The sequence below is a fragment of the Hemitrygon akajei genome, chromosome 8, assembly GCF_048418815.1.
Source record: "Hemitrygon akajei chromosome 8, sHemAka1.3, whole genome shotgun sequence".
NCBI classification, from domain to species: domain Eukaryota; kingdom Metazoa; phylum Chordata; class Chondrichthyes; order Myliobatiformes; family Dasyatidae; genus Hemitrygon; species Hemitrygon akajei.
In genome coordinates this window covers 95062625-95089621 of record NC_133131.1, presented here as the reverse complement: position 1 = coordinate 95089621, position 26997 = coordinate 95062625, and the positions used below count along the sequence as shown (strand labels likewise).

The window sequence follows — 26997 nt, the reverse complement described above, 5'->3', positions numbered from 1 at the left end:
GAAAATTAGTGGTGGTGAAATTGATAATCAGAAATATGACATGATCAATATTTGGAGGCCTAATAAAGCTGAGATCTACACAATGAATCTAGGAATTATTGAGGAATAGAGGTACCTTAATTTGTGTCCAAAGATGCACGAGTAGACAGTCTAGTCACAAACAAGAGGAAATCTGCAGATGTTGGAGATTTAAGCAACACATACAAAATGCTGAAGGAACTCAGCAGGCCAGGCAGCATCTATGGAAAAGAGTATAGTTGATACTTTGGGCTGAGACCATGCAGCAAGACTACAGTTGAGTCATTCCTGCTGAAGAGTCTCAGCCTGAAATATTGACTGTACTCTTTTCCATAGATGCTGCCTGGGCTGCTGAGTTCCTCCATCATTTTGTGTATGTTACATGAGTAGACAAGATGGTTAAGAAGGCATGTAAGAATATAGTAAGGAGGCTACATTAGTACTCCAGCAGTGGCATAACTGAAGTCTACTGTGTTTAGTCCTGTCACCTATTGCTTGGAAAGATGCGATTGAACTAGAGAAAGCACGGTGTACATTGGAATGTAACCTGGGATGGAGATCTTTAAGTGTGTCACAAAATGCTTGGCTAAGGTGGGTTTGTTTTCCTTAAAGTAAAGAAGGCTGAATAAAGTTCTTCAGCTTTAAGATTCCTGCAAATGGTGATGTAACATTTGGTGCCCCCATAAATAGTTGAATAGATGAGGCTCAGGTATTGACCTTTTGAGGTATACAACTTGTCATTACACGGCACTCAGAAGAAGACCATAAGACCTAAGAGCAGAATTAAGCTATTTGGCCCATCGAGGCTTTTCCACCATTCCATTATTGCTGATTTATTATCCCTTTCAACCCCATCATCCTGTCTTCTCTTAACCTTTTGACTGACTGATTAATCAAGACTCTATCAAACTCCTCCTTAAATATACCCAATGATTTGGCCGGCACAGCTATCTGTGGCAAAGAATAACACTGATTCACCACACTCTGGTTAAAGACATTTTTCCTCATCTCTGTTCTAAATGGACATCCCTCAATTCTGAGGCTGTTCCCTCTAGTTCTCAACTCTCCCACTGTAGTAAGCATTCTCTCCACATCCACTTCTTTCCCACCTTTCAATAATTGATAGGTTTCAATGAGATCCCTTCTCATTCTTCTAAACTCCAGAGACTACAGGCCCAGAGCCACAAAACGCACTCATGTCAACTCTTTAATTCCTGGAATCATTCTCATGGACCTCCTATGGTTTCTATCCAATCCCAGAACATCCTTTCTTGGGTAAGGGATTAAAAACTCCTCACAATAATCCAATTGCATTCTGACCAATGCCTTATTAAAGCCTCAGCATTATATCTTTACTTTTGCATTCTAGACCTCTCAAAATCATTGTTTACATTGCATTTACCTTCCTTACCATTGACTCAACCTGAAAAATACCCTTTAGGTAATCCTGCATGAGTTCTCCCAAGTCTCTCTGAATCTCTGATCTTTGAATTTTCTCCCCATCTACAAAATATTCCACGACTTTATTCCTTCTGCCCGAGTGCATGAAAATGTACATCCCTATGTTTTATTCCATCTGCCACTTCTTTGCCCATTCGCCTAGTCTAAGTCCTTCTGCAGATACCCTGCTTCCTAAACACTACCTGCCCTACCAGCTATCTTCATATCATCTGCAAACTTGGCCCTAAAGCCAACAATTCCTTTATCCAAATCATTGACATACTGTACAATATGAAAAGGAGAGCTCCAAACATAGAGTCCTGCAGTACATCACTAGTCACTGGCAGGCAATTATAAAAGACCTCCTTTATTCCCACTCTTTGCCTCCTACCAGTCAGTCAAACTTAATACCATAGTCACTTGTTTTGCTAAGCAGCCTCATGTGTGGCACCTTGTCAAAGGCCCTCTGAAAATCCAAAGAAACAATATCCATTTACTTTCCTTTGTCTATACTGTCCATTATTTTCTCATAGAATTCCAACAAATTTGTTAGGTAAAATTTCCCATTTAGAAACCCTATTTTATCATGTGCTTCCAAGTACTTCAAAACCTATCCTTCATAATAGACTCAGTGTCTTGCCAACCAGGCTAACTGGCCAGTGATTTCCTTTCTTCTGCCTTTCTCCCTTCACTGTTTAAGACAATTGCAGTTTTCCAGGACCCGTTTCAGAATCTAGTGATTCTTGAAAGTTCATTACTAATGTTTTGACAATCTCTTCAGCTGCCTTTTTCAGAACCCTGGGGTATAATCCATCTGTTCCAGGTGACTTAACCCACCTTCAGACTTTTCAGCTTTCCAAGCACCTTTTCCTTAGTAATAGTAATGACACTCACTTCTGTTCCCTGACACTCTTGCATTTCTGGCATCCTCCTACTGTGTTCCTTAGTGAAGACTGACACAAAATACTTGAGTTCCTCCGCAAACACCTTGTCTCACATTACTACATCTCCAGCATCATTTTCCAGCGGTCCAAGATCTACTCTTGTCTCTCTTTTACTCCTTGTACAATATATCTGAAAATACTCTTTTATATTGTAGGAATTTGAATAAGACATGTGAGAATCATTTTATGGGTTGCAAAAGCATAATTACCAGAGGTTGGAGAAATTTGTGTTCATGCCATCAGGTTGAAAGCTATTCAGACAGAATACAAGGTGTTACTACTCCAACCTGAGTATGGTCTCATCCTGTTAGAGGAGGAGGCCATGATCTGCCATGTCAGAATGGAAATGGGAAGTAGAATTGAAATGGGTAGCCATCAGTAAGTCCCACTTATTGTGGTGGACTGAGCAAAGGTGCTTAATGAAGTGGTCTCATAATCTAGGTCACATCTCATTGATATACAGGAGGCTGCACTTGGAGCACCAAATGCAATAAATGGCCCCAAAAGACTTGCAGGCGAAGTGTCGCCTTACCTGGAAGGACTGTCTGGGGACCTGAATGGTCATGAGGGAGGTGGTGTAGGGGCAGGTGTGGCACTTGTTCCCCTTGCAAGGGTAAGTGCCAGGAGGGAGATCAGTGGGGAGGGACGAGTGGTCAAGGGAGTCTTGTAGGGAGTGGGAAATGTGCTTGGTGGTGGGATCCCATTGGAGATGGCAGAAGTTGAAGAATTATTTGCTGGATGTGGAAGCTTTGTGGGGTGGTAGGTGAGGACAAGAGGAACTCAATCCCTGGTGTGGCAGTGGGAGGATGGGGTGAGGCCCGATTTGTGTGAAATGGAAGAGATGCAAGTGAGGCATGGTGGTGGAGGAAGGGAAGCCCCTTCCTTTGAAGGAGGAGGATATCTCTGGTCTTCTGGAGTGAAGAGCTTCATCCTGAGAGCAGAAATGACAGAGATGGAGGAACTGAGAAAAGGTAATGGCATTTTTACAAGTTACAGTGTGGGAAGAGATGTAGTGCAGATAGCTGTGAGAGTCAGTAGGTTTGTAAAATATATCAGTAGATAGACTGTCTCTAGAGATGGAGGCAGGGAGATCAAGAAATGGGAGAGAGAGATGTCAGAAATGGACAAAATAAATTTGAGGGCAGGGTTCAAGTTGGAGGCAAAGTTGATGAAATTGATAAGCAGATTTCCAGCAGTGTTTCTCCAGCATTTCATGTGTGTTGCTTTGGACTGTCAGCATCTGCAAATTTTTTTTGTTCTGTTTACTGGGGAGAGTGGAATGCTGCTGAGATGCTGACCAGGCAGTGTGACATCAGGAATAAAATCACCCAGCATCTGTAGTGCATGCCCGTGCACCAACTCCGCTGTGAGGGATGGCAGGGTCTCTTTTGGAGCCATTCTGAGTCCCAGCAGGATCCATGGGATATGATCGTTCCAGCACACTCATCCTTAAGGGAGGCCTTTGGAACAGCTGCCTTTAAGGAATAGTGAAACCGCTTGCACAGGCTGTTGACTGCAAGTGATATGCTGTGGTGTGATGCAATTTAATGCCAGGGTTCTGGGCCATTTCAGCCCAGAGATCTGGTGAGAATTGGGGACAGCAATTGGAAGAATTTCAAATGGGGTAATTAATTGAACAATCCTGGTGTTGATGAATGTCTGAGCTACATCCACAGCTATCATCGGCACTAGAAGGACAACCTCTGGCCACTTGGTGATATGATCCACTATGGCACAGATCTGTGAGGGTAGGGTTGGGGGGAATGCGTGGAGCCAACCAGGTCCACTTGGATGTGGTCAAACCTTTGTTCATGGACCTCAAAAGGTGCCGATGGTGCCTGAACATAATGGTTAATTTTCACTCGCTGGCACACTACTGTTTTGCATGTCCTTCCGAAAGCAGTGTCACACAAACTTGCTTGCATTCAATTTCTGTGAAGCCTTCCTGCCAGGATGCACAAGGCTGTGAATGGAGTTAAAGAGAGTACACCTCCAGTTTGCTGGCACTATGAGAAGATGATGTCTGGTTGAAACATCGCATAGGAGATAAACTCCTGCGCCCTAGAGCTTGACATTGGCTAACCTAAGGCGCGTGACTGCTGTCCTGTAAGCTGGACCTCTGGGTCAGTAGCTTGGTCAGCTCCCATGTCAAGCTAGACAAGCCCAATGTGTATGGCATCAATGGCAGTCTGTGAAAGGCAATCAGACACAGCAATTTTTTCCCTTTGATGTGCTGTGTGTTGGTATTGAATTCTGAAATGTACGCCATGTGGCATTGTTGCTGTGCAGACCAAGAGTCTGATGCTTTGGCCGTTGCATGCATGTGGTCAATGAAAATGGAGACCGAGAAGCTGGCGGACAAATTTGTTGCACTTCCTCACTGGGGTGGGGTGGAGCTACCAACTAAAGAAGACTAATGGCTGCCATGTGCCTTCAGCCATCTGTTTCATGCACAGCACCCACAGCATAGTCTGAGGCATCAATAGTGTTGGCTATGGTTGCATTGGGGAGTAGGTGCACGAGTAGGGTTGTGTTTGTAAGAGCTCACTTAGTGTTGTCAAATGCTTTGGGCATGTCCGCTGACCACTCAATCAGGCGAGTAGGAGCTTTGCTATTAAGGGCACTATACAAGGGGAACGTGAGTTTTGCAGCTCATAGGATGAAATGGAGATAGAAATTCAGCATGCCTAAAAACTCTTGCAATGCTTTGGTAGTGCAGAGTTGGCCATAATAGCGATGACTTTTGACAGCAGGGGTGACACACCTTCTGTGGAAATGCAGTGGCCGAGTAAATCAATAGTAGACAACACGAACTGGCATTTAGTGGGTCTAATAGTTAGCCCATGTTGACTTGAAAAGTGTGCAGCAATATACATGTTCACTTTTGGATGTGCTGATGACAAGTATGTCGTCCAGGTAAATAAAGAATAAAATCCAAGTCTTTTAACACAGAGTCCATTAGTCACTGAAAAATCTTCAGGCCAGATGGCATGTGCAGAAACTCAAATATATCAAATGGGGTTATAACAGCAGTTTTGGGAACGTCCTCAGAACACACAGGCAGATGGTAGCCCCTGACAAAATCCAATTCAGAAAAATTTATCTTTCTGGCTGAATGTACTGAAAACTCTTGAATACATGGCATCAGGTAACAATCTGGGGTGGTGGCCTCATTAAGGCTGCAATAATCACTGCATGGACAGAAACCACCATCGGGCTTAGGGACATGTGGAGGGGTGAGGTCCAAGGCTTATTCAATCTGTACAATGTTGTGCATTTCCACAATAGTAAACTCAGACTTCGCAGTGGCCTGCTTTTCCGAGTTCAGCCTACCCACACGGGTATGGACCAGCGAGCCAGTTGTGCAAATGTGGTGCTTGACTCCATGCTTTGGATTGTCGTGGAAAAAGTGGGCTTGGTGATGTTTGGGAAATTGCCCAGCAGACGAGTGAATTCACATATGGTGGTGCTTTTGCTAGACAGAGTTGTCGTGGGGAACTTACTGAAGGATACAAGGTAATGATCCAAAGCCCTTTGCGTCCACAAGCCAACAGCTCTTAAGATCTACCAACAGTCCTTTGGCACACAGGAATCTGACTGAGCGGAAGTCCAGTAACTTTAGCCAAAGCAAAGTCCCATGTGTAGTGTCATCCTCTGAAGCAGAGTGTCATGCATCGTGTCCCATAAGTCTGGATCCTGCTGCTGCTGCTGTTCTGCCTTATAATCAATGGACGAAGCTGGTAGCACACAGGAGTGCTTGCGTCACATAGGAAGTGTCGCCCTGAGAGAGTGTCCAAATAAACATTTGATGACTCAGGCAGCTGGAACCCACTGTGTTCACAGACTTCTGATGTTTGCTGTTGAAACTGCATGGTGGTCGGCATTTCTTGACATTCGCGGTGAAGCATGCATGATAAAAACATAGATCTGGCGTTGTCTGGTTTGAAGTTGTAGCATCTGCTGGAGGCTCTGCTGACAGGACTTATTGTGACAGGGGAAGGAGGAGGAACGATGCAACTCTGCCTGGCAGAGTGTAGACTATTGGCCATTTTAGCAAGCTCCCTATAGTCCTTCATGGGAGAAGGTCATTTCTTCGGCAGTTTGAACTGGGCACGACTGTGCAAGCGCGTGAAGGTCGGCCTGTGAGACAACGGGAGATTTTAGAAGGCAAACAGATTAATGGAGCGGGTGTCGGAGGAGCGGGAGACAGAGTGGGAAGGCTTTGTCTGGAGAGGCTTTGGCAAGCTGAGGATGAGCTTGCTGCCAGTGAGGTAAGGCCGGGTAAGCTCCTGTAATTAATTAACCTAGAAGTAGGTAATAGAGGCGGCAGTTAGGGCAGTTGGGTGCTCTGTTTGTGGGAAGTCAGGGTGAGCATGATTGTCCCTGATGACTACACCTGTAAAAGGTGCATCCAGCTGCAGCTCCTGACAAAGAGAGTTAGGGAACTGGAGCTGGATTAACTTTGGATCATTTGTGAGGCAGAGGCAGACATAGACAGGCGTTTCAGGGAGATAGTTACCCCTAAAAGTCAGGAGACAGGTAGCTGGGTGACTGTGAGGAGAGGGAAGGGGAATAGACAGGAAGAGCAGAACATCCCTGTGGCCATTCCCATCAATAATAAGTATACCGTTTTGGCTTGGCTGAGGCTTGTGTGTGTGTCCTTGAACAAGGCACTTAACCACACATTGCTCTGCAACGACACCGGTGCCAATCTGTATGGGTCCTAATGCCCTTCCCTTGGACAACATTGGTGGCATGGAGAGGGGAGACTTGCAGCTTGGGCAACCGCTGGTCTTCCATTTAAAAGAAACCTTGCTCAGGCTTGCGCCCTGGAAACTTTCCAAGGTGCAAATCCATGGTCTATAGAGACTAATGGAGTCCTACTACCTTTTTAGATACTGTTGGAGGGGACTACCTACCAGGGACAAGTTGCAGTGGTCGTGTCTCTGGCACCAAGATGGGACTGTCAGCTCAGAAGGGAAGGAGAGAAAAGAGGAGAGCAGTAGTGATAGGGGATTTGATAGTTAGGGGGACAGATAAGAGGTTCTTTGGGAGAGATCGAGAATCCCGGATGGTCTGTTGTATCCCTGGTGCCAGGTTCCGCGATATCTCGGATTGAGTTCTCCGTACTCTCAAGAGGGAGGGTGAGCAGCTAGATGTTCTGGTCCATGTAGGGACCACTGATGTGGATAGGAAGAAGGAGGAGGTCCTGCAAAGAGAATTTAGGGAGTTGGGTGCAAAGTTGAAGGACAGGACCTCCAGGGTTGCAATCTCAGGATTGCTACCCGTACCACATGTTAGTGAGGCTAGAAATGGGAAGATAATGCAGCTAAATACGTGGCTAAGGAGTTGGTGCAGGAGGGAGGGCTTCATGTTTCTGGACAATTGGGCCTTGTTCTAGGGAAGGTGGGATCAGTTCTGATGGGACTGGTTGCACCTGAACTGGAAAGGTCTAATATCCTTGCGGGAAGGTTTGCTAGTGCTGCTCCAGTGGGTTTAAACTAGATTTGCAGGGGGAGAGGAACCAGAGTGTTAGAGCAGATAGTGAGGTGGAGGAGGATAAAGGTCATGCGAGAACTGCAAGTATAGTGGATGGAGTAAAGCCAGATTTAACATATAAAGAGGCTTTGAGTAGAGAGAAGCAGAATAAAGAGTGTAAAGGTAGTAAGGTAGAAGGGCTAAAGTATGTGTACTTCACTGCAAGAAGCATCAAGATCAAAGGTGATGAACTGAGAGCTTGGATACATACATGGAATTATGATGTAGTGGTCATTACAGAGACTTGGCTGGCATTAGAGCAGGAATGGATTCTCAATATTCCTGGATTTTAGTGTTTTAAAAGGGATGGGGGGGGGGGGAGGGGAGGAGGAGTGGCATTACTGGTCAGGGATACTATTACTGCTACAGAAAGGTTGGGTAATGTAGCAGTATCCTCTTTTGAGTCAGTATGGGTAGAAGTCAGGAACAGGAAGAGAGCAGTTACTCTTTTGGGAGTATTCTATAGGCCCCCTGGTAGCAGCAGAGATACCGAGGAGCGGAGTGAAAGGCAGATTTTGGAAAGGTGCAAAAATAATCATGGGTGACTTTAACTTCCCTAATATTGATTGGTACCTGATTAGTTCCAATGGTTTAGATGGGGCAGAGTTTGTTGAGTGTGTCCAGGATGGATTTCTGTCACAGTATGTTGACAGTCCGACTAGGGGGAATGCCATACTAGATCTAGTATTAGGTAATGAACAGGGTCAGGTCACAGATCTCTCAGCGGGTGAGCATCTGGGGGACAGTGACTACTGCTCCCTGGCCTTTAGCATTATCATGGAAAAGGAGAGAATCAGAGAGGACAGGAAAATTTTGAATTGGGGAAGGGCAAATTAAGAGGCTATAAGGCTAGAACTTGCGGGTGTGAATTGGGATGATGTTTTTGCAGGGAAATGTACTATGGACATGTGGATGATGTTTAGGGATATCATACAGGATGTTAGGAATAACTTTGTCCCAGTGAGGAAGATAAAGAATGGTAGGATGAAGGAACCATGGGTGACAAGTGAGGTGGAAAATCTAGTCAGGTGGAAGAAGGCAGCATACATGAGGTTTCAGAAGAAAGGATCAGATGGGACTATTGAGGAATCTAGGGTAGCAAGAAAGGAGCTTATGAAGGGGCTGAGGAGTGCAAGAAGGGGGCATGAGAAGGCCTTGGTGAGTAGGGTAAAGGAAAACCCCAAGGCATTCTTCAATTATGTGAAGAACAAAAGGATGACAGGAGTGCAGGTAGGACCGATTAGAGATAAAGGTGGGAAGATGTGCCTGGAGGCTGTGGAAGTGAGTGAGGTCCTCAATGAATACTTCTCTTTGGTATTCACCAATGAGAGGGAACTTGATGATGGTGAGGACAATATGAGTGAGGTTGAAGTCCTGGAGCATGTTGATATTAAGGGAGAGGAGGTGTTGGAGTTGTTAAAATACATTAGGATGGATAAATCCCCAGGGTCTGATGGAATATTCCCCAGGCTGCTCCACGAGGTGAGGGAAGAGATTGCTGAGCAGCTGGCTAGGATCTTTATGTCCCCGTTGTCCATGGGAATGGTACCGGAGGATTGGAGTGAGGCAAATGTTGTCTCCTTGTTCAAAAAAGGTAGTAGAGATAGGCCGGGTAATTATAGACCAGTGAGCCTTACGACTGTGGTGGGAAAGCTGTTGGAAAAGATTCTTAGAGGTGGGATCATGGTCTGATGAGGGACAGTCAGCATGGCTTTGTGAAGGGCAGATTGTGTCTAACAAGCCTGATAGAGTTCTTTGAGGAGGTGACCAGGCATATAGATGAGGGTAGTGCAGTGGATGTGATCTACATGGATTTTAGTAAGGCATTTGATAAGGTTCCACATGGTAGGCTTATTCAGAAAGTCAGAAGGCATGGGATCCAGGGAAGTTTGGCCAGGTGGATTCAGAATTGGCTTGCCTGCAGAAAGCAGAGGGTCATGGTGGAGGGAGTATATTTGGATTGGAGGGTTGTGACTAGCAGTATCCCACAAGGATCAGTTCTGGGACCCCTACTTTTTGTGATTTTTATTGATGACCTGGATGTGGGAGTAGAAGGATGGGTTGGCAAGTTTGCAGAGGACATAAAAGTTGGCGGTGTTGTGGATAATGTAGAGGTTTGTCGAAGATTGCAGAGAGACATTGATAGGATGCAGAAGTGGGCTGAGAAGTGGCAGATGGAGTTCAACCTGGAGAAGTGTGAGGTGGTACACTTTAGAATGACAAACTCCAAGACAGAGTACAAAGTAAATGGCAGGATACTTGATAGTGTGGAGGAGCAGAGGGACCTGGGGGTACATGTCCATAGATCCTTGAAAGTTGCCTCACAGCTAGATAGGTAGTTAAGAAAACTTATGAGGTGTTAGCTTTCATAAGTTGAGAGATAGAGTTTAAGAGTTGCGAGGTAATGATGCAGTTCTATAAAACTCTGGTTAGGCCACACTTGGTGTACCATGTTCAGTTCTGGTTGCCTCACTATAGGAAGGATGTGAAAGCATTGGAAAAGGTACAGAGGAGATTTACCAAGACATTGCCTGGTTTAGAGATTATGCATTATGATCAGAGATTAAGGGAGCTAGGGCTTTACTCTTTGGGAGAAGGAGGAATAGAGAGGAGACATGATAGAGGTATACAGGATATTAAGAGGAATAGATAGAGTGGACAGCCAGCACCTCTTCCCTGGGGCACTACTGCTCAATGCAAAAGGACATGGCTTTAAGGTAAGGGGTGGAAATTCAAGGGGGACATTAGAGGAAGGTTTTTTACTCAGAGAGTGGTTGATGCGTGGAATGCATTGCCTGAGTCTGTGCTGGAGGCAGATACACTAGTGAAATTTAAGAGCCTACTGGACAGGTATATGGAGGAATTTAAGATGGGGGGATATATGGGAGGCAGGGTTTAAAGGTCGGCACAATATTGTGGGCTGAAGGGCCTGTACTGTGCTGTACTATCCTGTATTCTATGGTGATTGCCCAGAAGAGATAGGAGGTGGTCCATTGGTTCTGAAGGCCTAGTGTCACCCAGGCCCAGCAAGGGGAACAACTGTTTGGTGTTCTCAGACTCGGACAGTCCTAAAGCCTGTATTAAGTGAGTTTCAGAGTGACATATTTACCATGTGTGGGTGGTCTTTTGGTAGATTCACCACTCTGGTTGTAGTGGAACTACTTAGCGATGCTACAACATAGTAAAATTTGTATTGTCTGGGGCTATTTCTCACACCATGAAATGGGCTTTTGCCTGGGTAAGCCACATGGTAGTGTGCTGCTCCCAAAACTACGGCAGCTTCAAAGCAACTGCGTTGGTCAGCATGTCGTTGAATATCCAGAATTGTCTGAGAGCGTTGTGATTAACAATGTAGGATTTTATGAATAAAACATGCAAAACATATTTACCTGCATATTGAAATGCCCCATGATTATCACATTGCCCTTTTTACATGCCTTTTCTGTCCCCCCATTGTAATTTGTAGCCCACATGTAGCTGCAAATTACATGAAGAGGAGGCCTGTATATCTCCTATCAGAGTCTTTTTACACTTGCAGTTTCTTAATTCTACCCACAAGGATTCTACATCTTCAGATCCTATGTCAACCTCTTACTAAGGACTTCATTTATTTTTTCACAAATAGAGCCATCCCACACTCACACCATTCAGCTCGATACGGAAACTGCTCCGTGCGTAACTGCCAGTAACCTCAGAGGATTGGGAGCACGGCTCAGCATATCACAGAAACCAGCCTCCCCCCTCCACGGAGTCTGTCCACACTTCTCATTGCCTGAAAGCACGTCCCACCAGGCTGAAGGGCGGCTTCTACCCCACTGTTCTCAGACTCTTGTGTGATCAGATGGACTCTTGACCTCACAATCTACTTTGTTATGATCTTGCACCTCTTGTCTGCCCTCACTGTACTCTCTCTGTGACTGTGACACTTTGTTCTGCATTCAGCTGCTGTTTTCCCTTGTTCTACCTAAATGCACTGTGTAAAGATCTGATCAGTGTGAACAGTGTATAAGACCAGCTTCTCACTGTATCTCTATGCATCTGATGATAGTAAACCAATTCCAAAATACATCCTTAAGGTTGGGGATGAGCTTCTACTACCTATTAAATACTCCCAATGGTGTGTGTCTCAAATAGCCTCTGACAATCCCGTCCAACTCCCGGCCTTCATGTGTGACTTAGCTGCTGAGCCCGGTGGAGCCATTTCCACTGACGGGCAAAGGGGGGTTACTGGCACCTTAAAGCCAGTCACTTTGGATAGATGGGGCTCGTCAGCTGTGGTTGGCAGCTCATCTAGGGGAAGGAAAACTCTGATCTCAAACCTCCGCTACCTTTGGGCTATACTCACTCATGGGGAAGGCTTCAGGAGTAAACCCCGGGTGAAAATCCCGAGCTGGAGTCCCTAAGGGAATCCCTACATTGAGTTCAACACTGACTGGCAACTCTTCATGCTGCTGGTGCCAAACTGTATCGGTCTCTTGCTTTTCCTTTGGATTCATCAGCTGCGGTGGTTGGGGTGGGGAGCCTGCTGCACAAGCAACAGCTTGTTCTCCATATTGTACTGTCCTGGCTCACGTATCACGTAGATAGCTTGGATGCAATGTGATATAAGTGACTTTGATGGTAGAATGGTTGTTGGTGCCAGACAGGGTGGTTTGAGTATTTCAGATACTACTGATCACCTGCGATTTTCACGTAGAAGAGTTGACAGAGAATGGTACGAAAAACAAACAAAAAAAATCTAGTGAGCTACAGTTCTGTGGGTGAAAACACCTTGTTAATGAGAGAGGTCAGAGGAAAATGGCCAGACTGGTTTAAGCTGACAGGAAGGTGACAATAACTCGATTAACCATTCGTTACAACAATGGTGTGCAGAAGAGCATCTCTGAACACACAACAGAAGTGGATGGGCTACAGCAGCATAAGACCACAAACAGGCAATGTGGAGGGTCAGTGAGATCTTGGGTCTGTGTCGATAGGACACTCAAAGCTGCTGTGCTGTTTGACAGTGTTGTTAAGAAGGTGTGAGGTGTGTTAGCATTCATCAACCATGGGATTGAGTTCAAAAGCCATGAGGTAATGTTACAGCTATATAAGACTTTGGTCAGACCCCATTTGGAGTACTGTGTTCAGTTCTGGTCACCTCACTACAGGAAGGATGTGGATACTATAGAGAGAGCGTGCAGAGGAGTTTTACAAAGATGTTGCCTGCATTGGACAGCATGCCTTATGAGAACAGGTTGAATGAACTTGGCCTTTTCTTTTTGGAGTGACAGAGGATGACAGGTGACCTGATAGAGGTGTATAAGATGATGAGAGACATTGATTGTGTGGATAGCCAGAGGTTTTCCCCCAGGGCTGAAATGGCTAACACGAGGGGCCATAGTTTTTAGGTGCTTGGAAGTAGGTACAGAGGGGATGTCAGGGGTAAGTTTTTCACACAGAGTGGTGGGTGCATGGAACACACTGCCAGCGATGGTGGTAGAGGCGGATACCATAGGGTCTTTTAAGAGACTTTTAGATAGGTACATGGAGCTTAGAAAAATAGAGAGCTGTGTGGTAGGGAAATTCTAGACATTTTCTAGAGTAGATTACATGGTCGGCACAACATTGTGGACCGAAGGACCTGTAATGTGCTGTAGATTTCTATGTTCTATGTTCTATCCTCTCTGCCTCCCTGCTTGCCCTTTTGATGCAACATCTACCCTTGAATGTTAAGCTTCCAACTATTATCTTCTTTCAGCCACAGTACGGAGATGACCACAACATTGTACCTGCCAATCTCTAACTGCACTGCAAGATCATCTACCTTATTCCAAATACTGTGCGCCTTCAAATATACACTGCCTATGAAAAGTATTTGCTGCTCTCAGAAGTTTTTATGTTTTTATTGCATTACAACATTGAATCGCAGTGGATTTAATTTGGCTTTTTTTTGACTGAACAGAAAAGACTGTTTCATGTCAAAGTGAAAACAGATCTCTACAAAGTGAGCTAAATTAATTACAAATATAAAGTGCAAAATAATTGATTGTGTAAGCATTCACCCCCTTCAAGTCAGCATTTAGTAGATGTACCTTTGGCGGCAACTACAGCCTTGTGTGGATAGGCCTCTATCAGCTTTGCACAACTGGGCACTGCAATTTTTCCCCTGATTTCTTTATACAACTGCTCAGACTCTGTCAGATTGCATGGGGATCATGAGTAAACAGCCCTGTTCAAGTTCAGCCACAAATTCTCAATTGGTTTGAAGTCTGGACTTTGACTTGGCCACTCCAGGCCATTAACTTTGTTGTTTTTAAGCCATTCCTGTCTCGCTTTGGCTTTCTGCTTGGGGTCATTGTCTTGCTGGAAAACTACTGGTCTCCCAAGTTGCAGTTGTCTTGCAGACTGCATCAAGTTTTCCTCCAGGATTTCCCTATATTTTGCTGCATTCATGTTGCCCTGTACATTCACAAGCCTTCCAGGGCCTACTGCAGTGAAGCATCCCCACAGCATGAAGCTGCCACCACCATACTTCATGGTAGGGATGGTGTGTTTTTGATATGCGGTGTTTGGCTTATACCAAACATAGCGTTTAGTCTGATGGTCAAACAGCTCAATTTTGGTTTCATCAGACCATAGAACCTTCTTCCACCTGACTTCAGAGTATCCTACATGACCTCTGATGAACTCTAGCCAACATTTCATGTGATTGTTTTTCAACAGTGGCTTTCTCTTTGCCATTCTCCCATAAAGCTGCAACTGGTGAAGCACCTGTGCAGTCTCTCCCATCTCAGCTACTGAAGCTTATAACTCCTCCAGAATTGTCATAGGTCTCTTGGTGACTTTTCTCACTAGTTCTCTTCTTACATGGTCACTTAGTTTTTGAGGGCATCACTGAATCATGGGGTGAATACTTTTTATAGGCACTGTAACATTTTCAGCCCTGCTTTCATCACCATTTTTGATTTTGGCCCCATTTCACTTTAACTCATCTCACTGACTGCTATTTTGCCCTATCATCTGCTTGTCCTTCCTCAGAGTTTCACTGCGCACTACTTCTGATTGCATCCCAACTGCCCTGTTTTCAACCCTATCACTCTGGTTCCCATCCCCCTGTCAAATTAGTTGAAGTCCAGTTAAAAGACCAGTTTGTTCTTGCTCTGTCTTTCTCAATCTATCTCAGTATTTCATCCCTAAGCCCATGCGCTGTAGTTTTGCACATTGACTTTCGTGGGACCTTTATCAAAAGCTTTGTAAAAATTCGTATACCGGTACACCACATTCAATGGTTCTCCAACCTCAAAATAAGGGCTGGAGAATGATTAGGCATGATTTCTCTTTCATTAACTGTGCTGATTTGTTCTGTTTCAAGTATTCTATTAATGCATTTTTATAACTGATTTTAGCATTTTCCCCATTGGTGATTATGGGCTTGTTTTCTGCTGTTTTTCTGTCTCTTTCTTTTTAAATAATGAGGTTTTATTCCCTTCCCGACTATCTGTAGGAATTGCTACAGCACCTGAATAATATTGCAAGTTGGGCAATGATGCATCCATTATTTCCAGGGTGACTTCATTTCTTTGGGATGTAGAATGTCAGACCCTAGGCATTTGTTAATATTCTATCCAATTAATTCCCCAGTACTAGTACTTTATGAACATTGATTTATTTCAGTTCCTTCCTCTCTAAGCAATTCATTTGCTAACATGGCATAGACATTGGGATGCATTCTAACTGGTTGCATCACTGTCTGGTATGGAGGGGCCACTGCACAGTATTGGAAAAAGCTGTGGAAAGTTGCAAACGTAATCTCGATGCTGGGCAGGTTAGTGCCCATGATGGAGCTAGCTATCTTCAAAATGTGTTGCCTCAAAAAGGCAGTATCCATCATTAAGAATCCAATCATGCCTTCTTCTCATTGCTGCTGTGAGGGAGGAGTTACAGGAACTTGAACAGAAACACTTAATATTTTAGTGGAAGTTTCTTCCCCTCCACCATCATATTTCTGAATGAGCAATGAACCCATGTATACTACCTCACTATTTTTTCTTTTCTGATTCTGACAATGTAATTAGTATGGATGTAGTGGTTGAGGGGTCCATTTTAGAACCATAGAACATTACAGCACAGAAACAGGCCTTTTGGCCCTTCTTGGCTGTGCCAAACCATTTTTCTGCCTCGTCCCACTGACCTGCACCTGGACCATATCCTGCCATACACCCCTCATCCATGTACCTGTCCAAGTTTTTCTTAAATGTTAAAAGTGAGCCCGTATTTACCACTTCATCTGGTAGCTCATTCCACACTCCCACCACTCTGTGTGAAGAAGCCCCCCCCCCATGTTCCCTTTAAACTTTTCCCCCTTCACCCTTAACCCATGTCCTCTGGTTTTTTTCTCCTCTAGCCTCAGTGGAAAAAGCCTGCTTACATTCACTCTATCTATACCCATCATAATTTTATATACCTCTATCAAGTCTCCCCTCATTCTTCTACGCTCCAGGAAATAAAGTCCTAACCTATTCAACCTTTCTCTGTAACTCAGTTTCTCAAGTCCCGGCAACATCCTTGTAAACCTTCTCTGCACGCTTTCAACCTTATTAATATCCTTCCTGTAATTTGGTGACCAAAACTGCACACAATGCTCCAAATTTGGCCTCACCAGTGCCTTATACAATCTCACCATAACATTCCAACTCTTATACTCAATACTTTGATTTATAAAGGCCAATGTACCAAAAGCTCACTTCACGACCCTATCTACCTGTGACGCCACTTTTAGGGAATTTTGTATCTGTATTCCCAGATCCTTCTGTTCTACTGAACTCCTCAGTTCCCTACCATTTACCTTGTATGTTCTACCTTGGTTTTTCCTTCCAAACTGCAATACCTCACACTTGTCTGTATTAAACTCCATCTGCCATTTTTCAGTTGATTTTTCTGGCTGGTCCAAATCCCTCTGCAAGCTTTGAAAACCTTCCTCACTGTCCACTACACCTCCAATCTTTGTATCATCAGCAAATTTGCTGATCCAATTTACTACATTATCATCCAGATCATTGATATAGATGACAAATAACAATGGACCCAGCACTGATCCCTGTGACACACCACTAGTCACAGTGTTATATGAATCCTTGTGTCTATGGTGATATAGCTGGTAGTTAATTGTATTTTTTTTTGGTGAAGGCAGAACTAAGATATTTATTTAATCTACCCTGATGAACTCCATATGTCCCATCTTTGGAAAAATCTGTGGATCTTGCATAACACTCATTAGTCAGTTTAAAAACCCCTGAACTGCAGTGGAAGTTGTCATTCTTGACCAGGAGGGACTGCTGAGGAAGACAATTGCAATCATATAAGCAATATTATGCTAGTCCTTTGAATAACTGAAATCTGAAAGTTGGGAGATTTTCTTATCTTGAGATATTGGATACATGGCAGTAACTTTAAAACCTTCCAAATAAGTTAAGCTGCATCAATCCTTTATCCCAATATGGATTTTGCAGTATATTTTACACAATTTGGAACCACCTTTTAGCTCCCTGTATGATCTCGAATTTTCTCTTTAGAGACTTGTTTAATTTTTTTTAGAAATGTTACATAGTAAACTAATTATAGACTTGTAATGGTTGTCAGTGGATTAATAATGCAACAGTCAGGACGCATCATTTGAAGAAGTGAGTTCAAATTTCAATACAGCAGCTGTGAAGTCTAAATTATATTAACTAAACAAATCTAGAGTAAAAACCTTATATTAGTCATAGTGAACCTGCTAGATCATTGTTAAAATCTATCTATTTCACTGATATTATTAATGTTAGCTCATGTCCAGAGCAACTTGCTGACTTTCAACTGTCCTTTGTTAAGTCCCTCAGTGCAAGGCAATCAGAGGTGGGCAATAAGTAGTAAGTATAGTTGATGTACTATTCATATGGCCTGTGATAAAAGTTTCACATAGTTGTTATCAATGTTGAAACCTGTTAAATAGCATAAGTGCTGCATAAATATTGGCTAAATAACAAGAAGCAAAGTAGTATTGAAATTTTGTAGAGGCAGAAAAATATATCATGGAGTTCCTCTAGGATTGATTCTGGGGCCATTCTTTTAATCCAATTTAGTGATTTGGATTTAGGTTCACAGGGTGTAATTTCTGAATTTGTAGATGACACTAAACCTGAAGTTACAAGAACTGTGAGGAGAGTAATAGACTTCAAGGAGATGTAGACAAATGCGAGTATTATTTCTTTTTAAGAAATACAAGTGTTACATTTTAATCAGGCAAATGAGATAGCATAATTTTAAAAGGGCTTCAGAAACAGAGCCTAGTTTGTTGAAGGTGGCAGAGGTGTTGAGAAAGTGGTCATGAAAGTTTATGGGGTCCTGGGCTTTATAAATGGACGCAAGGAAGTCAGAACCTTTTGTAATTCATTGATTTGGCCACAACTGGAATGTTGTGAACAGCACTAGGAAAGATTTGGAGAAATGATTTTCTGGAATAATTTCAGGAATGAAGGATCATAATTATTTGGTTAGACTGGAGAAATTGTTCCCGTTGGAGCAAAAGAAGTTGCCAAAGAATCTGGTTATTTACATTTGTGAAAGTGGGTGGATATATACAAAGCTGTTTCAGTTGGTTGAATGGTCAAGAGCCAGGAATATTGAATAAAACTGGTCATAGAGCCAAAAGTGAAATGAGCTTAAACTTTTTCTCTGCCATGAGTTGATGGGGTTTGGAATTTCCAACTAGGGGTTGTAGTATAAGGTGATTCATTTGTAGTGTTCAAATAGAGCTGCATAAATGCACAGAAGGAAATAATTTGTATGGTTATGGTCCAGAAGCAGAATTTAAACCTGAAACAGTTCTTCCCCTTCCATAGATGCTGCTCAGCTTGCTAAGTTCCACTATTGGCTTATTTTTGCTCCAGATGACAGCAGCTGCAGCTCTTCTGTTTCCAGTAAAGTGGGACTAATTGGATTTCTATGAAAAAGAGGTGGCATGGTCTTAATGGACCAAAAATTCTTATTTTAGGTATTCTCCTAGTCATTTAGTTACATCAGTCTATGAATTTTGGACTTGTATATGAAATTCTCTGTATTGCCTTGTTAGTATTTTCTCATTTTTAAACAACTGACATATCAAAATAATGACTCTTACTCTAATTATGTTTCTCTAAGTCTTGTAACTTTTGAGTAAATATGCTTATAGAAAAGTAAGTGATTCTTGTTGTTTTGATCATTGCTTTTCTAAGTGAACCAGCCACAAATCCAATCTATTATTTTAACAGGTTTTCCACACTTACTCTAATGAAGACTATGATAGGAGAAATGATGAAGTGGATCCAGTTGCAGCATCTGCTGAATATGAACTGGAAAAGCGTGTAGAAAGGTTGGATCTTTTCCCAGTAGAACTTGAGAAAGGTAGGAATAAGAGCCACAGTTTACTTTGAAATTTCTTGTTCTGTCCTGGAGTTTGAAAGGGAAATAATAAACTTGAATTACATATTTCTTCACAAAAGATGAGACACATAAGGGGAATTACCAGCTGTCTACAGGACAAACTATTTACATAAAACATACATAAATCAGTTTGGAGGGGGAGAGAGGGGTCTAACAAAAAAAAAATGCTGAAAATTGTGATATTGTGAGGGATAGCCAAAAAATGATGAGAACGAAGTTTTAGATAGGATATTGAAAGAAAAAGACAGTAGTGAAATGTGCACGACTATAAAATATATTGAATGGTATAAACATACATATTTTATAAGACCATAAGATATAGGAGCAGAAGTAGGCCATTTGGTCCATCGAGTCGGCTCTGCCATTCAGTCATGGGCTGGTCCAATTCTTCCAGTCATCCCTATTCCTCTGCCTTTTCCCCATACCCTTTGATGCCCTGGCTAATCAACAGTCTATCTATCTCTGCCTTAAGTACACCCAATGACTTGGCCTCTACAGCCTCTTGTGACAACAAATTCCACAGATTTGCCACCCTCTGCCTAAAGTAATTTCTCTGTATCTCTGTTCTAAATGGATGTCCTTCAATCCTGAAGTCGTGCCCAATTGTCCTAGGCTCCCCTACTCTACCTAATTTTGCCATATCTAATCTTTTTAGGCCTTTTAACATTCAGTGTTCCTATGAGATTCCCCCCTCGTTCACCTGAACTCCAGGGAATACAGCTCAAGAGCTACCAGATTCACGAGAATGATTCCAGGAATGAAAGGGTTACCATTGTTCCTCATATGGTAACCCTTTCATTCCTGGAATCATTCTCGTGAATCTTCTGTAAACCCTCTCCAATGTCAGTATATCCTTTCTAAAATAAGGAGCCCAAAGCTGCACACAATACTCCAAGTGTGGTCTCATGAGTGTGTTTTAGAGCTTCAACATCACATCCCTGCTCTTATATTCTATACTTCTAGAAATGAATGCCAACATTGCATTCGCTTTCTGCACCACTGACTCAGCCTGGAGATTAACCTTTAGGGTATTGTGCATAAGGACTCCCAAGTCCCTTTGCATCTCTGCATTTTGAATTCTCTCTCCATCTAAATAATAGTCTGCCTGTTTATTTCTTCCACCAAAGTGCATGACCGTACACTTTCTAACATTGTATTCCACTTGCCTCTTCTTTGCCAATTCCCCTAAACTATTTAAGTCTCTCTGCAGGCTCTCTGTTTCCTCAACATTATCCACTCCTCCACCAATCTTTATATCATCGGCAAATTTAACCACAAATCCAATAATTCCAGAGTCCACATCATTGACATACATTGTAAAAAGCAGCAGTCCCAGCACCGACCCCTGTGGAACTCCAATGGTAATCGGTAGCCAGCCAGAATAGGATCCCTGTTTTCCCACTCTCTGTTTTCTGCCAATCAACCCATGCTAGTAATTTCCTTGTAATTCCATGGGCTCTTATGTTGCTAAGCAACCTCGTCTGGCACTTGTCAAAGGCCTTCTGAACATCCAAGTACAGCACATCTACTGCATCTCCTTTGTCTACCCTGCTTGTAATTTCCACAAAATATTGCAGTAGGTTAGTCAGGCAGGATTTTCCTTTCTTTGGCCTATATTATCATATGCCTCCAGGTACTCCGTAATATTATCCCTAACAATTTCTATTCAAGGTTGTGCAACCCTTGTTGTTAAATGCTGACTTGTCTGAAATAAATATTACAGCCAGATTCCTAGGTTCCATTATCTTCAGCCACTTTATCATTGATATAATAAGAAATAGGATGTCTGCTGATGATTGATGTATTTATTGCCACTCAAAAGTCAGGAAATTTAGATCTTCATGCCTTTCGAAAATAAGATTCAAGTTTGACTGATTGTTGTAAGTAACATTTGTACCACAACAGTGACAGGCAGTGACCATGTAAATGAGCCTAACCACATATATTTGACATTCAGACTGACCAGCCATATAAATATTATGGCAATGAGAGTAGGCCTGGGACTCACTATATTACAGTAAGGGACTTGCCCGTTATCACTCCAAAGGTGTTTCTACTGTGCACAAGTGTGGGAATGGGGTGTGGAATGTTGTTCACTCTCCTGGATGAGCACAATACCAACATTACTGAAGAAGTACAACACTGGCACTTATGGTAAAGCAACTAATTTGATTGTGTCCTCATTCACCATCTAAAAATTAATTCCTCCTATCACTATTGCATTGCATATCTACTTACATCCACAATGATGAATTATTTTGAGAGATTAATGATAAAACATATCAACTGCCTTAGAAGCAACTTGGATCTGCTCCAATTTGCCTACTGGAGCAACAGGCCCATGGCACATGCCATCTCTGACTCATCACTCAACCCTGGAACATCTGGACAGCAAAATTCTTATATCAGGATGCTCTTTATCTTCTACAGCTTGGCATTCAGTACCATCTTACCTTCAAAACTAATCAATAAGCAGCAAGATCTTGGCCTCAATGCCTCCTTATTTGTAGACCCCAGTCAGTTTGAATTGGCAACATTTCCTTCACAATCTATTGGCACAGGTGGATCTCAAGGCTGTATGCTTAGCCCCCTGCTCTACTCACTTTATACTTATGACTGTGTGGCTAATCACAGTTCCAATACCATATTCAAGTTTCTTGGCAATGCCACTGTTGTAGGCCGAATCAACAATGGTGATAAATCAGCATTGAGGAGGGAGACTGAAAATCTGGCTGAGTGGTGCTATAACAACAACATTGTACTCCATGTCAGCAAGAACAAGGAGCTGATTACTGACCTCAGGAGGAGGAAACCAGAGGTCCATGAGCCAGTCTTCAACAAAGGGTCAGAGGTGGAGAGCCACTGACATTAAATTCCTTGGTGTTATTATTTCGTAGGACCTTTTCTGGGCCCAGCATGTACATGCAATTACAAAGAAAGCATAGCAGGGTCTTTACTTCCTCAGGAGTTTGCAAAAATTCAACATGTCATCTAAAACTTTAGAAAACTTCCATAGAAGTGTAGTAGAGAGTATATTGATTGGCTGCAATGCAGCCTCGTATGGAAACACCAATGCCCTTGAATGGAAAATCCTACAGAAAGTGGTGGATACTGCCCATTGCAACATTGGTAAAGCCCTCCCCACCATCAAGCAAAACTATGTGAAATGTTGTCGCAGGAAAGCAGCATCCATCCTCGGGGCGATCTGCCACCCAGGTCATGTTCTCTTCTCACTGCTACCATCCGGAAGAAGGTACAGCAGCCTCAGGACTCACACCAGGTTCAGTAACAGTTATTACACCTCAATCATCATGCTCTTGAACCAAAGGGGATAACCTCATTCAACTTTACGTACTCCATGATTGGAATGTTCCCACAACCTATGGACTCACTTTTAAGGACTCTTCATCTAAAGTTCTCAATATTATTGTTTATTTATGCTTATTATTTCTTTCTTTTTGTCTTTGCACAGTTTGTTGTCTTTTGCACACTGGTTGAACGCAAGTTGGTGAGGTCTTTAATTGTTTTTGTTATGGTTATTATTCTATGGATTTATTGAGTATGCCTGCAATTAAATTAGTCTCACGGTTGTATATAGTGATTACTTCGATAATCACTTTACTATGTGGCCACTGAGTGTACATGCCACTGTATTTTTATCTGTGGTCACTTAACCTAGCTCCAACTTTGATGATTTTGACCTCTTGAAACAGTCTCCTCTGTATTGTGGATTGACTTGAGCATATCTGGGATGGAACTCTTTCAGCAATCCATCATCAGATCTAGCAGTGCCACATAAAATACTATTGGACCCTTCCTACTCTTTTTTTCCCTTCCAATCTCTCTCTTAATTTGTGAAAACAATCCACAACCTTTTCTGGCTCATACATAGAAAAGTTCAAATTCCTTTCTATTTGTAGGGGGAATTTTAAATCCTTTCATTGAGTCAGCTTTGAATAAAACATGGATATATATAACACACAAAACTATTTGAATATAAGGAAAGAAGTCTGTAGTACTCAATATCTTCTGTGAATTTAGATCCACAGCAATTTGGTTGATACTTAACTCTGAAGTGGCCAATAAATCCATTCAATTTATAGGCAATTGGAGGTAGACAATCAGTTTTGGTTTTCCCAGTGATATCCAAATCCCAATGATATAATTAAACCAAAAGTTTACTTTGCTAAAGATATCAAAATATCCCTTTCAGAGTGGTGGTTTTGAATCAAAGGTTTCAAAGGTACATTTAATGTCAGAGAAATGTATACGATATACACCCCGAAATGCATTTTCTTCGCAACCATCCACGAAAACAAAAGAGTGCCCCCAAAGAATGAATGACAGTTAAATGTTAGAACTCCAAAGTACCCCCCAGCTCCCCTCCCTCCTGTGCGTAATATCCTTTACCTGAGAAATAAAGCTGCAAATCTTTCAGCTGTTATCCTCCATTTTAATCCAACCTTTAAAGAGTCAAAGTACATTTATTATCAAAATTTGTATGCTGTATAGAACCTTGAAATTCGCCAGCCATGAAACAGTGAAACACCATGGAACCCATTCAAAGGGAGTATCAAACACAAGCATGCAGAAAAAAGAACAAATCACGTCAACAACAAAAAATGAGTGAATAATACAAAGAATATTAAGTATCAAACTGCAGAGTCTTTGAAATAGTCCAAGACTGTGCTGTTCAGTTCAATTCAATTTAGTGCTGTATTGTTCATTATCTCCAGGCTGCAGAGCCAGTCCTCCCTGATCAAAATCATGCAAAATAGGAATAAAAGGAGTAACCAGAAACGAGAAACACATATAACATGAACTGCAGAGTCCTCTAGAGACGAGTCCAATTCATAAACCATGCCAAACAAATTTTGTTCAAGACCCAAGACTCCTGCACCTTCCTCTGGTCGCAGTGAGTGAGAGGAAGACTGGTCAAACGCGGGCAGAGGACGCTGAACACCCGCTCGCCTTCTGCTCTTGTCCTTGTTGATATAAATTTTTCTTAATGCTTTAATTGGTGAGTTGGTGGAGAATTGGAGCTGATCATCGGTTTGCATTCCAACATCAGACAGTATGCTCCCTTCCCAACTTTGCTCTCAACTGCAGTGTATTCTCTCTGAGACAGCAAAAGTGCCAGATCAGTCAGTTGGCACAAAACATTGTAAATTACAGAAACTCAAAATGTAAATTACAGGCTCCAATCACGCACAGGTTAGTAGTAGAAGTATATTTAAAAGAAGGGCAGGAAGATGCAGTTACGTGAACTGTCTGCAGGATGTCACTGTTAGTCATGTTGGTTGCTGGCTCCATCTTCAACAACTTCTTCTGCAAGATTCATGATTGTTTCATGTCATTTCCTGTACATGAGCATAAAGAGAATGAAATAATTGTTGTTTCTTAAATACTTTTATATTTCAAAGTACATGCCCATCTTTACACAACTGCTATTTCTGAATTGGATTCCACTCCATAGCAACGAAACAGTCATTAGCAGAATCACAAATTACATTCTTTGACAATTTTGTTCTTTCTATACTCATCTTCTTTGATTAGCCACAATCTTTAGTGCAGCCACACATTCAATTCTTTCTCAGTATCTTTTATTTTCAGTTGATTTGAATGGTCAGTGAAATTCCACAGTAACTTTTAAAATTTTGTTGAAATCAGCATCAGTAACCAAGTTTAAGATTACAAGAACAGAGCACAAGAAATTAGAGCAGAAGTAGGTTACCAGTCCCCTCAAGACTGCACCATTCAGTATAATCGTATAATCGTGGCCGATCCACTCTGGCCTTAGCTTCTTGTGTGCTAGTTTCCAAAACCTTCAGTTCCTCAATCCTTCAAATATCCAAGTTCAAAGTAAATTCAACCTTGAGATTCATCTTCTTGCGGGCACCCACAAAACAAAGAAACACAGTAGAATCCATGAAAAACCACACTCAACAAAATCTATGCAAAAGAGGACAAATCGTGCAAATAATAAAAAAAACAAATATATAGAGCCTGAACTGCGGAGTCCCTGAAAGTGAGTCTACAGCTGCGGAGTCAGTTCAGCGCTGAGGTGAGTGAAGCCAGTCCAGGAGCCTGAAGGTTTTGCTTTGCAGCCAGAGACTTCTGCACCTCCTGCTCACTGGAAGTCGTGAGAAGAGAGGGAGACGGGTCAAATGCTGGTAGATACCACTGGACACTAGTTCATTTTCCAGTCTCAAGCCTCAATGCTTTAATCTGGTTTAACATTTTAATTGTTAGGGAATAGTGGGGTGAACACTGGTTTGTTTTCTGCTCTCGAGCTTCAGTGCTTTAATTCACATAGAATAGTGGGGCTGAACACCAGATTGTTTTCTGTTCTTGGGCCTCAATGTTTTAATCTGGCTTGAAGTCTGTCTCAGCAATGGCCACCCCAGAGAAGGCTGACTTTCGGTTTTGAGGTACCATACCTGCATTCCTGAGAGTTAAGTTTACAGAATCTTTTGGGAGATCATAAAATCACTAGTTTGTTTAGATGGTTGAAAAGCACATTTCTTATATGTATTCATCTCCACCTTAAATATATCTAATGATTGGACTTCCACTAGAAAATTTCACTCGCTAGGAGAAAATTCAGCACATCTTAGTTGTAAATGACTGGCTGCTTATTTTATAGTTGTCCCTTTGTTTGTGACTCTCCCATCATTGAAACAACTGAATATCTATTGTGTTAAACCCACTTGGGATCTTGTATATTTGAATAACAGCATCCCTCATTTTTCTAAACTCTAATGTATATAGATCCAACCAGTTTAGTCTCTCATGGTAAGACAGACCTCTAATTCCAAGAATTAACCTGATGAATCTTTTTTGAACTATCTCCAGTATTACTACATCTTGTTTTTGGAAGGTAACAAAACCATGCACAGCACTCCAAGGTGGTCTTATCAACATTCTACATAAGTCTCCCTATTCTTAAACTAACTTTCACAATAAAAGTCATTCTCTCCTTATTCCTCCTCCTCTGATTCATGATCCACATTCGTCTTGGTATGTCTTTTGTGGCATGGTTTGAGACGTTTGCGAGTCAGTTCAATCTACATAAATGAAAGTAGCTCTTGTAATTGTTCATATTCACTGTCTCTACCTGGGTATGCAATCAGCGAAATACTTTTATGTAGATTTTCCTGATTCCTATGTTTCATTATTTTATGTACTGTATTCATTATCATAGATTAAAAAACTGATATTGATGATGTTGTTCAGCATTAATTTTTTTTCAGTGTATTTTTTAAGCTTGACCTTATGCCATATTAATTGTCATTCTTGCTCCACAGATGAGGATGGTCTTGGCATCAGTATTATAGGAATGGGAGTTGGTGCAGATGCAGGATTAGAAAAACTAGGAATTTTTGTGAAGACTGTTACTGAAGGAGGTGCAGCTCAGAGAGATAGCAGGTAAGAAAAACTGTTATTAGAAAGTTCATATACTTAGATAATTTGCAGAATGTTTCATAGACACAAGTATAAAATCAGATTTAGATTTATTTGTTTATCACTTGTACATCAAACCATGCAGTGAAATGGTCTGTTCTATTAACAAACAACACAAAGGATGTGTTGAGGTCAATCTTCAAGTGCAGCC

At 42.2% G+C, this 26997-nt stretch overlaps 1 protein-coding gene across 6 annotated transcripts in view; it reads left to right on the top strand.

Annotated features, from left to right (window-relative positions):
- Window positions 1–26997, top strand: part of ppp1r9a (protein phosphatase 1, regulatory subunit 9A) — a 231650-nt gene that overhangs the window by 31288 nt on the left and 173365 nt on the right. For all 6 annotated transcript variants that reach the window (XM_073054199.1, XM_073054197.1, XM_073054200.1 and 3 more), the window contains exons 2-3: window positions 19211–19343; window positions 26690–26810. In XM_073054199.1, the coding sequence (XP_072910300.1) occupies window positions 19211–19343; window positions 26690–26810 (254 nt within the window). The remainder of the gene's footprint in view (window positions 1–19210; window positions 19344–26689; window positions 26811–26997) is intronic.